Source organism: Mastigoproctus giganteus, chromosome 4 (assembly GCF_048544385.1).
Source record: "Mastigoproctus giganteus isolate SK-2022 chromosome 4, ASM4854438v1, whole genome shotgun sequence".
NCBI classification, from domain to species: Eukaryota; Metazoa; Arthropoda; class Arachnida; order Uropygi; family Thelyphonidae; genus Mastigoproctus; species Mastigoproctus giganteus.
Genome location: NC_143578.1, coordinates 100573591 through 100592049, shown reverse-complemented (window position 1 = coordinate 100592049; position 18459 = coordinate 100573591). Strand labels below are relative to the sequence as shown.

Sequence of the window (18459 nt, the reverse complement as noted above, 5' to 3'; positions counted from 1 at the left end):
GAAGTAGTAATAGTAGTAGTGGCATGTGATGCAAGAAAGAGCAGTGTATGAGCTTATGCAGCATCAGCCAAATAAAAAAAAAAAAATTCACACAACCATTCCCTCTAAATGTTTGTCCAGTTCCTCCTTAAATTTATTTAACCTATCAACTTCCACAACGACAGATAGAAGTTTGTTCCAGAAATTAGTCACCTGCTGGCTAAAGGCAAATTTCCACACATCTGTTCTACATCTGTCTTTCCTTAATTTGAATTTATGCTCCCTTAGGTTCATAATCTGAACAAGTGGAAGAATCCCATCAGAATTCAACATACTCAACCCATTCAAAGAGATGTAGGATAGACGTGCGGAAATTTGCCTTTAGCCAGCGGATGGGTGGTTGGTGGAACAGACTTCCATCCCTTCTCATGGAAGTTGATAGCCTAAATAAGTTTAAGGCTCAGCTGGACAGGTATTTCGAACAAACAGAGGAGTGAAGTGGAAGTTTTTTTTTTGTTTTTTTTTTTTGGCTGATGCTGCATAACTTGCTTTCTTGCATCAAATGCTTCTACTAATGCTAAAGGCCTTATACACCTCAGTTAGATCATTGCACAGGTGCCTAGTCTCCAGCCATTGCAATTTGCAGAACTTAAGCCTCTCTTGGTAAGAGGATCCCTTCATTCCCCTCACCAATCTTGTTGCCCTTCTCTGTACACACTCCAGCAAATCTACATCCTTCCTAAAATGAGGCCTCTAGACCTGTATGCAGTACTCAAGGCGTGGCCTGACCATTGCCTTATACAAAGGGACAATCACCTCCTTTTCCCTGCTAGCAAAATACTTATATATATCATTGACAAAACTCCATGATCTGCCCTGGCAGCCTGTCTGCATTGCTCAGAAAACTTCATATCTGCCTGCACACTCCCAGGTCTTTTTCATTTTCTACCACCTTAAGTGTAGTACCACACAGTTGGTTAGTTTCTCTGTGGGGTTACTTCTACCCATATGCAGTACTTTGCATTTGTCAAGGTTAAACTTCAGTTGCCACTTTTCAGCCCATCTGCCCAAATTTTCAAGATCCTGTTGCTGTAGCACGCTGCCATTACTGTCATTAACAACCTTGCACCTTTGTATCATCTGCAAACTTCTACACTAAGCCTGATATACCTTCATCAATATCATTGATAAATATACAAAACAACAGTGGACCCAACACCGAACCCTGTGGGACTCCACTAATAACATTAGTCCACGAAGAGCAGCACCCATTGATTACCACCCTCTGTCTTCTCCCACTCAACCATCCTTTTACCATTGTAGCAATTTACCCTTAATACCATTCTGCTCCAATTTGTACAGTAGTCTTCCATGCGCAACAGTGTCAAATGATGATGATGTACTGATGTGGTATTTACTTAAAGATATAATTACCATCAGGGGTAAAGGAAAGGGTTTTTGCTTCTACTTCTAGAAGTACAAACAACTACCTCTTTCAAGTAAGACCATAACTGATCAGCAACGTGAATTAGCTTGTAATATAACAGAACAGGCGCCTCCGTAGCCAGGTGGGAAGGAGCAGCAGTGCGTAGCACACGCTTCTTGATTAGACCGGGGTTCGAGCCCGTCACCACCAAATACGGAGGATGCGGAAAGGTCAAGGAATGACCACCGCATATCCCGGAGCAATATGGCCTTAGTTGCTAATGCTCCTAAAAAACCAAAATAACAATAACAGAACAGTTTCATGCAATATGCCAAAGCAAAGACATTTATTATTCGATCATCTTGGATGAATCCACTGACATTACTGGCTGAACACAGGTGTTATTTTTTATTCATGGTATAACTGTGGATTTTCATTGTCATGAGGAGTTACTGGTTTTGGGTACCCTTACTGCCAGGACACATGGAATTGACATGTTCACTATCTTCAAAGGAAAATACTGTGAAGCAAAATTGAATTTATGTAAGTATATGCACAGATAGCACACCTTCCACGAGAGGAAAATATGAAGGATTTGTTGTGCTATTCCAGAAAGAATTGCCAGATCCAAATACTTTGATTTCTTTTCACTGTATTCTTCATCAGCAGAATCTGTGCACCAAATCTACTGTTTTAAGTGACACATTAAATAAAGTTATAGGTATTGTAAACTACATTCGAGCAAATACATCATGACTTCGCCAATTTCGCAACATGCTTCAGCTTGATTAAGAAACATTCAGTGTGGATCTGCCATATCATTCTAAAGTGTGCTGGTTGTCCCAGGGACAAATACTTTTCAAACTTTTACCTTTGCGAAAACAAATCACAACAATATTTAGTCACCAGACTATTAAAAATAGAAAACAATAAAATAAATAGTTGTTTGGTGTTCATATCATGCATGAACAACATAAAATTCGCTTTATTTAAATAGATTGAGAGAGAAAGTCCAATTTTTGCAATATAGTTAAATGAATTCACAGATATTTAAAACCTTGCTCAACTTATTGTATGTGACCAGGGGCTCACATCTTGTGAGTATGGGCTTGGCACACCCAGGGTCCTGAGCTGGATATCATCATTCTTCACTTTCTTTCTTGGTGATTCCATTCTACTTCTGACTCTTGTTCTCTCTCTCTCTCTCTCTGGTGCAACATAAGCCTCAAGTTTCCTTGCACCATACAGTTAATAATAATAATAAGCTTTTTTTGAGGAAGTGAATGAACAGTGTGAATTGTCAAAAGTGGAATTCTGCAGAGATATTGCATTGCATTTTGTGTGATATAACGTCAAAGCAAAATTATCCGAATATTTTTTTTTGGCAAGGTAAAACCAAATCTATACAGGGTGTCTCAAAAATATTGGTATAAACGTTTAGGGGAGGTAGGTAACATCTAAAGGAATGTGAACCGCATAGGAACCCATAACCGGAAATGTCACCATAAGTCGGTACACGGCGCTGTTCAAAGTTCGCGAGAGGGAAAATTTCTGGTTTACTCATTTTACGCAGTAGTCGCCGCATGAAGAGCATGCATCGATATATGAACTGTGAGCTGGCAGACATGCACCTATTGTATGGATTAGCAGAGGGCCCACACGGTGTGTGCCCCCATGCAGCACAACATCGCTTCACAATAAATGTGTGGGCAGGTATGGTCGGTGACTGCTTAGTCGGCCTATACCTGTTACCATCCCACATGAACTCCGCTAAATATTGGATCTTTCTCGAACAAGTTCTACCAGGGTTACTTGATGATGTTCCAGCAAATATGAGATGCAACATTTGGTTTCAACATGACAGGGCGCCTGCCCATTATGGAAGGTATGTTTGTGACCATTTGAACAGGCGTTTTGGGCGTCGATGGATTGGCCGTGGTGGACCCCATGCTCACCTGATTTATTGAGCCTTGATTTCTTTCTGTGGGGGACCCTCAAATCTATCGTGTATGAATCGCCTGTGGAGATGGAAATGGATCTCGTGGCGAGACTTGTCTGCGCTGCTGCTACTGTCAAAGAAACTCCAGGTGTGTTCAACCGTGTCTGCCAATCTATTCTGCGTCGGTGTCACGCATTCATTGGGTCTTGTGGTGGAACCTTCGAGCATCTGTTGTAACATCATGAAATGCATCCATTTTGTACTCCATTGTTAATATTATGTCAAATAAATGTTTACCACTAATTACTGTCTTGTGTCATTTCTGCTTCTTGTGCCTTTGCTACTACTTTCCCGTGATGTTTCCGGTTATGGGTTCCTATGCGATTCACATTCCTTTAGATGTTACCTACCACTCCTAAACGTTTGTACCAATATTTTTGAGACACCCTGTATATGATATGTGGCTTAAAATACAGACATTTTGGAAAAAGCTGACCTTTTTCAAAACCTTACTTACCCGATTGGAACTTTCAGCTGAACAGTTTCGTGAACTGGCAAAAGTAATTAATAAACAGGATACAAACAAATCATTAAGGAAATGCAACATAAATGAATATGCAGCTGTTCTAGACTCCCCTGATTGAAGAATGCAATGAAAGGTTTTCTGATTTTGAGAAACATGATCTCACACTGAAACTAGCTTTTCAACTACACTTGATTGATGTCTCCAAAGCACCTGATGACTTACAGATGGAATTAATTGAGATCTCAGAAGATAATATTCTGAAGTCTCTATTTGATGTGAAGAAGGATCCTCTTCAAATATGGAAAAATGCTTTTGAATACCACGTCTACATCAACATGCTTGTTGAATACTATTTTGCTTTGTCACAACCTACGGTTGTGAATCAACATTTTCATAAATGACACAAATTAAAACAAGCTTGAGATCTTGGATGAGAGATATTCACTTAGAGGATCAATTAAAACTACGCTGAACGATGATGGAACCAAATATCAGACTACTATCTGGCATTAAGCAGTCGCAAAAAAGTCATTAAATGCTTTGCTGTCTAAGTTTGGTTTGCTGTCTAAAAGCAAAAGGCTCAAGTTAATGGGAGTACTGTGGCTCAGAGGAGAACTGAGGAGGGCAGTTGCCCTCTGAATCACAGCCTTTTAAAATGCACTGCTTGCATGATGTTTGTGGAGCAATCAGGTACGGGACATGATATTGCCATGGGGATGTCTTTGTGTGTGCATGATGCAAGGAGTGTAACAAAATCAGACAACAACTCAGCGTTGTTATGGGCCTATATGAGAGCTTGAAGGACAGGGGATGCCCTCGAAGGAACTAAATTGAGGGGCCCATCAAACTCTCAGCTGCCCACATCAACAACGCCAGAGCTTGCACTTGGTCATCACGCAACACAGCGGCAAGGCAGAATGCGCTGGTCCCACAGGAACTAATAGTTGTTGGTGACTCTATTGTCAGGGAAACGGAGAACACGCTTTTGGAACAGGACCAGGGTATACTGCCAGGGGCAAAGGTTGATGACGTAGAGCAGATATCATCCTTTAAGGGCACAGAAGTTGATATAATTGTACACGTTGGCACTAATGATATCAAGAGTAGGAGACCGGCAGAATTACTTAACAAGTACAGGTAACTCTTGAAAAAAAGCCATGAATTAGGGTTGAATTTGAAAGTGTCTGCAATTCTGCCCACACACGATAGGAGGGAGTATATGATGAGAGCCTTGTCAATCAGTTCGGCCCTGGAAAGATTGTGCAAGGCTCAAGGGGTAGAATTTTTTTCAGCCTGGACTATACTTGTTAACAGGAGAGACTGCTTCTACAGGGATGGGATACACTTAAATAGAAAGGGTGCAAGAATATTTGCTGATGCTATCGAGGCAGTGTTAGGTGGGTCGGAAAACTGCTAGCTTGGGGGGGGATACAAACACTAATAGATTAACAGTAGCCACTGGCAGAGGTGAAAGTGATTCTTTCACTGCTTCTATTGGAATGAGCAGAAGCCTGAAAAACAAGATGCAGGATATTTCAGAGACTGCTGGGAGTCATTGCGGTACAAGTAAGCACATGGGTTGTGTTAGGGTAGCTAAGAATAGAAACAGGTGCATGTATACTTGCGTATACACCATTGTTAGGATTTTGGTAAATAAATTTGATGATTTTGAGGTATTGCTCAAAGCATCAAAGGCGGATATTGTTGGGATATCAGAGACGTGGTGTCACACAGATATAAGGAATGCAGAACTGGAATTTGGGGAGTACAACGTCTACAGAAAGGATAGACAGGATAGGAAGGGAGCAGGAGTTATGCTATTAGTTAAGAGACATAAAATCCAAGGAAGTGAAGCCAGTTGACATCGCTGGACAGTGCAGTGTCGAGTCAGTTTGGTGTGACATAAGCATTCGGAGATAAAAATTGAGAGTAGGAGTGTGTTATAATCCTAATGACTCTGATGAGTATAATAAGAAAATGTACAGGGAAATAGAGTAGGCCAGTAAATCAGAGAATCTTATAATGGGGGATTTTAATTTTCCACATATTGACTGGAATCTGTGGGTTGGTCACTCACACACTAGCAAGGATTTTGTGGATTTATTGGATGATTGTTTTCTACATCAGCATGTTCGGGAGGCAACTAGAGGGAGTAATATACTTGATTTGATTATCAGTAGTGATTCTTCATGCATTAAGAATCTGCAGATAAAGGAACCACTAGGTGGCAGTGATCAGTATGCTGAAGTGGGATTTACTCAAAGAGGTAACTACCATCAGGGGTAAAGGGAAGGGTTATTGCTTTTGTAAAGGCAACTACAATGGTCTGAGACAGTATTTAAATTCTATACAGTGGGACCAACTGATGATGTTACCAACAGCAAATTCAAAATGGGAAGCATTCAAAGAACTTATCTTGGAAGCTACTAGGCTTTATATACCAACTAAGAAATATTGTTCAAGGTTTAGGTCTAAATGGATGTTGGATGAACTAATGAGACATATGGCAGAGAATAAAAATGCATGGGATACATATAAATTAACATGTGACACAGCAGCCTATGATAGATACCAATTGATCTGTAATCAAGTTACAAAGGAGGTTAGGCAGGCGAAGGCAGATTACGAGAAATCTTTGGCAAGGGATGCAAAGAAAAACAGCAAAGAGTTCTTTACTTATATAAACTCTAGAAGGAAGGGGATGAATCAGATTGGTCCACTTGATATCGATGGTTCAACTGTTGATGATCCTGCTCAAGTAGCTAACAAACTAAATGAATATTTTGCATCGACATTCACACACGAGGAGTTATTCAGCGAGGGGAATGCCAGAGACATATTCAACTCTGGCAGTAAGCTAGAGAATCTTGTAATAACTGATAGTAAAGTGGAGGAGAAATTGTTGAAGATAAACATAAGAAAGGCACCTGGGGTGGATGGGATCTACCCAGTTATATTAACGGAGGCAGCAAAGGAAGTAAGCAAACACTTAGCCATAATTATGAGAGCTTCCTTGGACTCGGGGGAGGTACCCACAGACTTCAGATGTTCAAATGTGACCCCAATTCACAAAGGAGGATCAAAGGCTGACAAAAGTAATTATAGACCTGTGAGTTTAATTTCTGTTCCAGAAAAATTAATGGAGGCACTGGTTAAAGAAGCACTGCAGGATCATCTAGGCAAGACTTCAGTTATATCTCGGACACAGCATGGTTTTGTTAAGGGGAAGTCTTGCCTGACCAATTTGATTGGATACTATGATGCAGTCGCAAAAGAACTGGATGCAGGGAATAACATTGATATTATATACTTGGATCTTAGAAAGGCTTTTGATACTGTTGCACATGGAAGACTGCTGCACAAATTGGAGCAGTGTGGCATTGGAGCCAAATTGCTGCTATGGATAAAGGGGTGGTTGAGAGGTAGATGACAGAGAGTGGTAATCAATGGACACTGCTCATCGTGGACTAATTTTATTAGTGGAGTCCATCAGGGTTTAGTGTTGGGTCCATTATTGTTTTCTGTATTTATGATATTGATGATGGTATATCAAGCTTAGTGTCCAAGTTTGCAGATGATACAAAGGTTGGCAGGGTTGTCAAGGACACTACTGACACTATGCTGCTGCTGCAACAGGATCTGGAAAGGTTGAACAGATGGGCTGAGAGGTGGCAAATGAAGTTTAACATTGACAAATGTAAAGTACTACATATTGGAAACAGCAACTGCAAAGCAACGTATCAACTCTGTGGTACTACATGACAGTGGTAGAGAATGAAAAGGATCTGGGGGTAATTGAGCAAGCAGATATGAAGTTCTCTGAGCAATGCAAATGAGCTACAAGAGTAGCTCATGGTGTCTTGTCTATGATATACAGGAATTTTTCTAGCAGGGATAAGGAGGTGATTATTCCCTTGTATAAGGCAATGGTCAGGCCACACCTAGAGTACTGTATACAGGTCTGGAGGCCTCATTCCAAGAAGGATGTAGAGCTGCTGGAACAAGTACAGAGAAGGGCAACAAGATTAGTGAATGGAACAAAGGGTTGCTCTTACGAAGAAAGGCTTAAGTTTTGTAAATTACAGTGTCTGGAGACTTGGCACCAGCGAGGTGATCTGATAGAGGTGTATAAAGCCTTGAATGGTTTGAGCATGATGATGGGATTCTTTCTCTTGCTCAGAATAATCACCTGAGAGGGCATAAATTCAAATTGAGGTAAGACAGGTGTAGGATAGACGTGTGGAAATTTGCCTTTAGCCAGCGGGTAGTTGGTTGGTGGAGCAGCTTCTTCCATCCCATGTCCTGGAAGTTGATAGCTTAAATAAATTTAAGGTTCAGTTGGACAGGTATTTCGAACAAACGGAGGGGTGAAGTGGACGTGTTTTTTTTTTTTTTTTTTTTTGGCTAATGCTGCATAAGCTTACTTTCTTGCATCATATGCCTCTGCTAATGCTAAGTTTGCCCATTTTTAATTTTGTTATCATCTTTGCTAAACAAATAAATGTCTTTGCTAATTTTTTGTTTAATTTCTCATATGATAATTAAAATTGCTATAAGTAACATTGTAAATATGCCCACAAAAATATAATTTTTTTTGTATATATTTAATTCTCAGCCTAATGGTATGTTGGTTAAATAAAATATGGCCTTCCAATGTAAAAAGGTTCCCCACCCCTGTGTTATACACTTTTATTGAACACAATTTAATATATTAACTAAGTAAAAAAAAAAAAAAATGTCAAAATTTTGCATAAAACTTATTCATTTCCAAGAGCTCAAAATTCTTTGACTGCCATGTTCCCTTATGAGTTTTATTTGAGCAAGAGCAAAGGATTCATCATAAAGACAACATGCAGTGCATAGAAAGAAATGCAAAAATGGATGTAGCATTTTGTAGTGACAGATTATGTTATTATTTGTTGAATATTTCTTTGCATTGTTTATTAAATACAACGATGAGTTCTGATTATGCTGGTATATTGTGCAGAAATATGTTATCCAGTAGTGAAAAACAAAAAAATATGGTTGTGGAAGACCAAAAACATCGGGCATTTTTAGTAAAATGTTCAGAGAGAGAGGATAAAGAAACGATGACAGCCAATTAAATGTGCCGTAATCGATTGCCACAGTTGGTAGTAATTAAAGTGATTCCAAGGTTTATTCCACTGTGGTGACCTTTCCTTAAAAAAAAAAAAAAAAACACACACACACAGCTTGCTCTTAATTTCAGCATCAGAAGGTGACTCTACATGGTAATATTGAACATTTTTAGCTGAACAACATGAAAGAAGCATATGGAATTCCTTTAAAAAACTGCCACATACTTATTATTAATACTGTACCTGTTATTGGTAGGCATGAAAATTGGGATAGCTGTAGTATTAAAAGAAGAGACTGAGCCTGTAGTAGCAAGATGCCATCCTTATCATCTCATTAAACTTGTGTGCTGAAAAAGGAGGAATGCATGCCTTTCTATGAAAGTTGGCGAATATTTGAACACTTTCTAGTGTTTAGAAAGAAGTGCTAAAAGGAAAAATTGATTTAAACAACTTCAACTGTTGCATGCCACTGAAGCAAAATGATTTTTAAGCATGCATGTACATGTTAGCTGTCTTTGGTTTAAAATGTGTAACTAGACTGGTAGAACAGTGGTAATAACCTTTGACAGGTTTTTTAAAAAAGACATGGAAGTGGCAAGAAAGCCATAATGCACTTTTCAATATGACACTTTTCAGACCTCTGCATAGGACACAGTCATCTTGCACATGCATTTCTGCTGAGGTCAGATGACTCTCCTGTGCGTGAAAATTGTGATGCCTTTTTAACTATTCGTCACATTTTAACTGAGTGTCCACATTTCAGACACGAATGTGATTTATATTTTACTGCTTTTAGTCATCTGGCTGAGACTTATGCACTCAATCAGATATTGTCTGACAATGACTATGTGTCTGCTGTTTTTAGATTTTTAAAATCCTTTTTACTCACATTTAAAAATTTATCTTTCATTGTTACTTCTTTATCGATATATCTTTTATACTTAATTAAATGACTCTTGGGAGAAACGAAGGGGATGATTCTCTAATGCATCACAGTCTCAAAAAATGTGTGAAATGTTTGCTGAACTTTCTAAAACAGGACATGCTCTAGCTAAAGAGGATGTCCTTCTGTGTGCTAGATGGCTAGAGTGTCAAGAAATTAGGCACCAGCTCAGCGTTCTGATGGTCATCTATGAGAGCTTCAAGTGTAGGGTAAATGCCCTCGAAGAAATTAATATGAAGGGCCCAGGAAGCTCTCTGCTGCCCAGCTCAATGGCAGAGCTCACTCCTGTGCATCAGGCAACACAGAGGCAATCTCCAAGGCAGAATGTGCTGGTCCCACAGGAACTAGTTATTGTTGGTGACTCTATTGTCAGGGAGATGGGAAATATACTATGCAAGGATAGGTGGAACAGGACTAGGTCTGGGGGCAAAAGTTGATGACATTGTAGGGCAGATATCATCTTTTAAGGGCCCAAAAGGTGATATTGTTGTACACGTTGGAACTAATGACATTAAGAGTAAGAGATCTGCAGATTTACTCAATGAGTACAGGTCAATGTTGAAAAAAGTCGCGAGTTAGGGTTTAATGTGAAAGTGTTTGCAATTCTGCCCAGACATGATAGGAGGGAGTATGTGATGAGAGTCTTGTCGATCACTTCGATCCTGGAAAGATTGTCCAATGCTCAAGGGGTAGAATTTTTTTCAGCCTGGTCTGTGCTTGTTAACAGGAGAGACTATTAACTCTTTTGAATCACTTAATGCATGAATAATCAGCAGTGATTATTCATGCATTAAGAATTTGCAGATAAAGGAACCACTGGGTGACAGTGATCACAATGTACTGATATGGGAATTACTTAAAGATGTAACTACCATCAAGGCTAAAGGGAAGGGCTTTTGCTTTCATAAAGGTGATTACAGGGGTCTCAGACAGTTTTTAAATTCTGTACAGTGGGATCAGCTGATGATGTTACCAACGTTGAATTCTAAATGGGAAGCCTTCAGGAACTTAATCTTGGAGGCTACTAGGCTTTTCATTCCAACTAAGAAACACTGTTCAAGGTTCAGGCCTAAATGAATATCAGATGAATTAATGAGGATCGTGGCAGAGAATAAAAATGTATGGGATGCATATAAGTTATCAGGTGACACAGAAGCCTGTGGCAGATATAAGCTTGTCTGTAATCAAGTCACAAAAGAGGTTGGGCAGGCGAAGGCAGATTACGAGAAATATTTTTCAAAGGATGTAAAGAAAAACAGCAAAGAATTCTTTACTTATGTAAACTCTAGAAGGAAAGGGCTGAATCAGATTGGACCACTTAACATACATAGGTTTACTATTGATGATCCTGCTCAGGTAGCTGATAAACTGAATGATTATTTTGCATCTATATTTACACATGAGGAGTTATTCAATGAGGGGAATGCCAGAAGTTTATCAAACTCTAATAGGGAGCTAAGTGATTTCGTAATAACTGAGAGCAAAGTGGAGGAGAAATTGTTGAAGTTAAACATAAGGAAGGCACCTAGGGTGGATGGGATCTATCCAATTATATTAAAGGAGGTAGCAAACCCTTAACCATAATTATGAGAGCTTCCTTGAACTCAGGGGAGGTCCCCATGGACTAGAGGTGTGCAAATATTATCACCAATTCACAAGGGGTTCAAAAGGTGACACAAGTAACTATAGACCTGTTAGTTTAACTTGTGTTCCGGGGATAATAATGAAGTCACTGGTTAAAGAAACATAGCAGGATCATCTAGAAAAGACTGCAGTAACTATTACTGCAGTCTTTTCTAGATTGCAGTCTTAACTATTACTGCAATCTAGAAAAGACTGCAGTAATAGTTAAGATGCAGCATGGGTTTGTTAAATGGAGGTGTTGTTTGACCAATTTGACTGCATACTATGATGTGGTCACGAAGGAACTGAATGTCAAAAATAATTTTGATATCATATACTTGGTTTTCAGCAAAGTTTTTGATACTGTTGCACATGGAAGACTGCTGTACAAATTGGAGAGGTATGGCATTAAGGGTAAGTTGCTACAATGGATAAAGGGTTGGTTGAGTCGGAGAAGACAGAGTGGTAATCAATGGACACTGCTCTTCGTGGACAAATGTTATTAGTGGAGTTCCCAGGGTTTGGTGCTGGGCCCATTATTGTTTTGTGTATTCATCAATGATGTTGATGAAGGTATATCAGGATTAATGTCCAAGTTTTCAGATGATACAAAGGTTGGCAGGGTTGTTAATGACAGAAAAGACAGTGTGCTACTCCAACTGAATCTAGATAAGTTGGGCAAATGGGCTGAGAGATGGAAACTGAAGTTTAACATTGACAAATGCAAAGTACTGCATATGGGTAGAAGTAACCCCAGAGAAATGTACCAACTATGTGGTACTACACTCAGGGAAGTGGAAAATAAAAAAGACCTAGGGGTAATTGTGCAGTCAAATATGAAGTTCACTGAGCAGTGCAGATGGGCTGCCAAGGCAGGTCATGGAGTCTTGTCAATGATATATAGGAATTTTGCTAGCAGGGACAGGGAGGTGATTATCCCGTTGTGCAAGGCAATGGTCAGGCCACACCTAGAGTACTGTGTACAGGTCTGGAGGCATTATTTTAGGATGGATGTGGAGTTGCTAGAATGAGTACAAAGAATGGCAAGAAGATTGGTGAGGGGAACAAAGGGGTGCTCTTACCAAGAGAGGCTTAAGTTCTGCAAATTGCAGCACCTGGAGAGTAGACACCTGCGAGGTGATCTGATTGAGGTGTGCAAATATTATCACCAATTCACAAGGGGTTCAAAAGGTGACACAAGTAACTATAGACCTGTTAGTTTAACTTGCCTTGAATGGGTTGAGCAAGCTGAATGCTGAAGGGATTCTTCCTCTTGCTCAGAATAAGAACCTGAGGGGGCATAGATTCAAATTGAGGAAAGACAGTTGTAGAATAGATGTGCAGAAATTTGCCTTAACCAGCGGGTGGTTAATTGGTGGAACAGATTTCCATCTTTTGTTGTGGAAGTTAATAGCCTAAATAAATTTAAGACTCAGCTGGACAGAAATTTGGAACAAATGGAGAGGTGAAATGGGAGAGGTGTTTTTTTTTTTCTTTTTTTTTTGCTGATGCTGTATAAGCTTGCTTTCATACATTGTATGCCTCTAGTAATGCTAATGCTAATACATTTTATACCTGTTTTATTATATATATCTTGACTTATTGACCTAATCTATTAGGGCATTGAAAGTTTCACTTTTTTATATGACCTGGTTTTGGCACATTATAGCCTTAGTTGCTAATGTGCCAATAAAATCCAATTCAACCAACCAACACTTTTCAGAGTTATCAAATTGAAAAGTACAAATGATCACTAGTGAGTGGTGCTGATAACTGAATCCAATTCATGATCTAAACATTTTGAAAGATGAAAAATTGATGAACTGGCCAAGTAAGCTTGGTAATTCCTGCATGCTATCCTTGCTATTCCTTTTGAATAGAGAGTCTGTTCATGTTCCTCTCTTTGACTAGAATAAAGCAATTTGCTTGTTTATTTGGAATGTATGCCAATTTTTTAAATTCCAAACATAGCATTTGCAATCATAATTACCTCATCTATTTATTGAGGTTGGTACACCTAGATATGTTAAAGAATAATGTGTAAATTTATTATTCATAAGAACATTGTTTAAATCTGCAACTCCCATTTTGGAAGTAGATTACCAAACTAGAGAACACCAGAACCATAATTCTGACTTAGTTATTGGCATTTCTACTACCAAGGGCATGGAGAATGTAAAGCAAAGGAGAATATTTTGTAGTATTAGGAAATACTTAATTGCTGCATGTTACTATGTGGTTTACCAGTTCCCATTTAAAAATAGCAAAAGTTGTGTGAAAAATGGGAATTAGTGTCATTTTTAATTCTTATAAATGCCTCAATAGCACAAATTTTATTTACTGGTAGTGTATCATTTTCCAATTAAAAATGTTTTGTATACAATTCCCATCACTTTTCAGTATCATTGAAGCAACATGTTCTTTTGCAGTATTAGTTCTGTCAATTTCAGTGTGAGAACCTACTAAAAGCTCTTATGAAAGAAGAAAGAATTGATCTACGGTGGTCCTTTGTTGGCAAACTGAGAAGTGCACAAGGAAGCCTCAAATATAACAAATCTCTTAATTCGTGTTTGGCATTTTAAAGATTCCTCATAGCAATGCTCAGTATGAGAGGATATTCAGCCAGGCAAGGAAAAACAAAAACTGTGTTCAGAGCTTCTTTTTCTGGTGAAGCTTTGGAAATGCTCTCAACAGCAAAGTCTAAACAGTAAAGCCATTGTTATAAACAACAGGCCTGCTGTCTGGAATGTACTTTGAGTCATTGTTTCTGAAGAGGACAAAGTCTGCAGCAGCCTTCTTAAAGAAGCTATAAAAAAAAGTAAAGGTAAAGTGCAGCCATTATCAACCCACTGCAGGATGGAAGCCTCCTCAACAATTCATGCTGAGGGAAATGGACCATAATCTGCCACGCTGGTCCAGTGCGGGTTGGCAGATCGACCGTATTCAGCAGTTAGGGGCTTGAACCCCGGTCTACTCAAAGAGCGTGTGCTACTGCACTCCCGCTCCTGCCCACTCGGCTACGAAGCTATAATCAGTTGATATCTTTACAGACAATCCAAACAGAAATCAATCAATCAGTCAGTCACTCAAACAGAAAAGTCCACTGGCAAAAAAAATCCTGAATGTCTGAAAGCAAATTGTATTGGTAAAAAGTCATATGGTTGTATTTTAATTATAGAATGGATACTTTGGCAAATTTTATTTTCTGGTGGAGTGTGGACTTCAAAAAAACCTCTTTCTTTTGTTATTTACAAGAGTCTGTTTTCCTCCTGCTTACAGTTACTCAATCTTCAGCTGTTCAAAGTTCACAGCTATATTTATCCAGCCAGATGCAGTGTCTGAGACTGCATTTGATCAGTTTGAGTTATTTTTTCTCCACTTTTGACAGTTTTGCATTAAGAATATGTTTTCTCTTTCAAAGAAAACACCTTTTCTCTTTGCTAAAGAATGGTTCAGTGATTAAATTAAATATGAGTGATTTGTCTTTTTAGGGATATGGAAAATCAGCTGACTGGTGGAGTCTTGGAATTCTAATTTATGAATTTACAGCCGGATTTCCTCCATTTCATGGAACAAAACTTAAACAAATTCATGAGCAAGTGGTTCGTGGCAAAGTAAGTGCAAATGTGTATCAAAAAATTTCTTTTTAAATTTGAAGTACTTTCTTTCATTTGGTAGATGTAGGCAACACTTGATATATTCAAAGTAGTTGGTAATTTTCAACATTAGTATGGCATTTCACATTAATATCCACAGCATCATAAATATGAATCTTCCCCCCCCCCAAAAAAAAATTTGGCTAAGGTAAAGAAAGCCAACACGAGAACCACGGAAAACTTTGGGAAACTTTTAGCAGTCTAAAGCGTTTCCCGGTACTGCAGCTTCTCCCTGCATTCTTGGTAAACATATGGTGCATGTTATCGGTAATGGCAGTAGAAGTCGATAATGATGTATTGATTAGTTTTTTTCTTATTATTAAAAGCAGATTATCGGAGTTCAAAAGTGTGCTGAAATTTACTTATGGATTTCCTCAGATTGAGGGTGCGTGTTTATCCCCTCTTCCCACTGTTTTAACCCAATACAAAAATGACTTCTACAGACGGTGTGTGTTATCGGTAGTTGCAATAGAAGTCCTTTTCCTATCGGGTTAAAACAGTGGGAAGGGGGGGCACCTCCGTAGCCAGATGGGCAGGAGCAGCAGTGCATAGCATACGCTTCTTGATTAGACCGGGGTTTGAGCCAGTGACCACCAAATACGGAGGATGCGGAAAGGTCAGGGAACGAACACCGCATATCCCTGGAGCAATCATGGCTTTAGTTGCTAATGTTCCTAAAAAAAAAAAAAAAAAACCAACCAACCAAATAGCGGGAAGGGGGATAAATACCCTAAGACTGAGGCAGTCAGGAGGGTGTACCCGTAAGTAAATTTCAGCCCAAAGGCATTACACTCATTAAATCCAATAATCTGCTTTTAATAATGAGAAAAAACTAATCAATACATTGTTATTAGTATTAGTAATGGCCGCATGCTGCAAGAAAGCCTATGGCTTATGCTGCACCAGCCAAAAAAAAAAAAAAAAAAAAAAAAAACCCCGAATAAAACAATTACAAAAATAATAATAAAAGAAAAGGAAATTAAACCTATCATCGTATGCATTTACCTCACCCAAAGGTACTATTCAGATGACCTTTGAATTTCCCCAAACTGTTAACCTCTACCACCCATGTAGGCAACTTATTCCAGTAATTTATAACTCGCTGGCTAAAATAAAACTTCCTGCAGTCCAACTAAACATCTCCCCCCTTAACTTGAATTTATGTCCCCTAGTTCTAGCATCATTTATAATCTTGAAAATTTCATCCTCATTCATTTTACTGATGCCTCTCAGAGCCTTAAACACCTCAATCAAATCTCCTCTAAAACTCTGCAACCCACATAATCGAAATCTTTCTTCATAAGGACGCCCTTTTGCCGATCTCACCAGGCGAGTTACCCATCCTTGCACTCTTTCAAGAAACTCGATGTCTTTATTTAGGTGCGATCTCCATACTTAACACAGTATTCCAAGTGTAGTCTAACAAAAGCCTTATATAATGTGATTATCACGTCCCTATCTCTACTTGCAAAAGTTCGATAGATCATCGATAGGACATCATGGGCCTTCCTTGCAACCTGTTTACAATGCTCAGAGAATTTCATATCTGACCGTATCGTAACACCCAAGTCCCTTTCCTCCAATACTGGGTTTAGTTGAACTCCACCAAATGAATAAGTTATTTTGGGATTACTGTTTCCCAGGTGTAATACCTTACACTTTGTTGAATTAAAGCATATTTGCCATTTTTCTGACCATTCCTGAAGTCTATCTAGGTTTCTCTGAAGAAGCTCAGCTTGACAGTGATCATTAACTACTCTACCAATTTTAACATAATCTGCAAATTTAGACATCACGCCCTCTATCCCTTCATCGATGTTTTTTATGAAAATTAAAAACAGTGGTCCTAATACTGATCCTTGGGGAATCCCACTTCTTACATCAACCCAATCTGAGGAATAGCCATTTATCACAATCCTCTGCCTCCTGCCCTGAAGCCATCCTGCTATCCATCTAAGGATTTTCCCAGTGATTCCAACCTGTTCCAGCTTATAAAGCAACTGCTCATGTGGGACTGAGTCAAAAGCTTTGCTGAAATCTAAATAAACAATGTCGAAACTATTCCTTAAATCCACCTCACGTGTGACACTTTCAAAATAGCGAACCAGATTTGTTAAACATGATTTTCCCTTTACAAAACCATTCTGAATATCCTTGAGAATTTCAATTGACCTCCATTGCCTCCAATGATGGAGGCAATGGAGGCAAATCATTGCCTCCATGATTTTTCCTACCACTGAAGTCAGACTGACAGGTCGATAATTTCCCACTTCACTCTTAGAACCACCCTTTTGTATGGGAGATACATTGGCACTTTTCCAATCCAACGGAATCTCCCCAGAGTCTAGTGATGCTTGCATAATTAGCTTCAATGGTTCAATGCACTCACTTGCTGCCTCCCTTAAGATTATAGGGTATATTCCATCAACTCCAGGAGCCTTACTTGCCTGTAGGCTCGAAAGTTTTTTCATTAAATAACCTTGCAAAATTTCAATATCATTAATTACATATTTTTCAACTTCACTCCCACAATTTCCCATTGTTACAAAAGGTTTTTCATCTGTAAATATCGATGCAAAATAACTGTTGAGTTCATCTGCAATGGCAGCTGGTGTATTTAATACTATCCCCTTTCCCTTACGTAATGGTCCGATCTTGTTTGTCCTGCTCTTCTTGGCATTTATATATGTGAAGAATTCCTTATCCCCCCCCCCTTTGCTCTGTTTGCTAGCAGCTTCTCATAAACTGCCTTTGCCTGTCGAACCTTTTCTGTGGCTCTATTACAGATCATGTTGTAGCTGTTATAGGCTTCAGTACTTTTTATTGCTCTGTAACTTTTCCATGCCACCTTATCGACTTCTACTGCCATTACCAAGAATGCAAACAGAAGCCGCGGTACCAGGAAACGCTTTTGACTGCTAATAGTTTCCCAAAGTTTCCCATGGTTCTCATATTGGCTTTCTTTACCTTCACCAAATATTTCATTTGTGTTTCTTTACTGAATCAGAATTTAAAAAAAAAAAAAACCTTCAGTTCTTCTGCATTGCTTCAGGGCACTTTGTAGTTGCACTACTGGGCACCTTCTGTATAAAGTGTTAAACCAGCCATTTATTTTCTGGTACCTTATAATTGCTACAAAGCTGAGGTGATTCTGTAATTCAAGGTTAGAAATAAAGCCATCACATCATCACTGCATTGTGTTTATTGTATAAGTGTTTATTTTGTTGTCCAGGTGTTTCTAATTGTTATCATCAGGAAAATTGACTAC

General features: G+C 38.9%; 1 protein-coding gene across 1 annotated transcript in view; it reads left to right on the top strand.

Moving 5' to 3' along the window:
* Window positions 1–18459, top strand: part of LOC150086950 (cAMP-dependent protein kinase catalytic subunit alpha-like) — a 100999-nt gene that overhangs the window by 52883 nt on the left and 29657 nt on the right. Inside the window, exon 4 of the mRNA XM_090372331.1 lies at window positions 15027–15149. Within this exon, the coding sequence (XP_090228457.1) occupies window positions 15027–15149 (123 nt within the window). The remainder of the gene's footprint in view (window positions 1–15026; window positions 15150–18459) is intronic.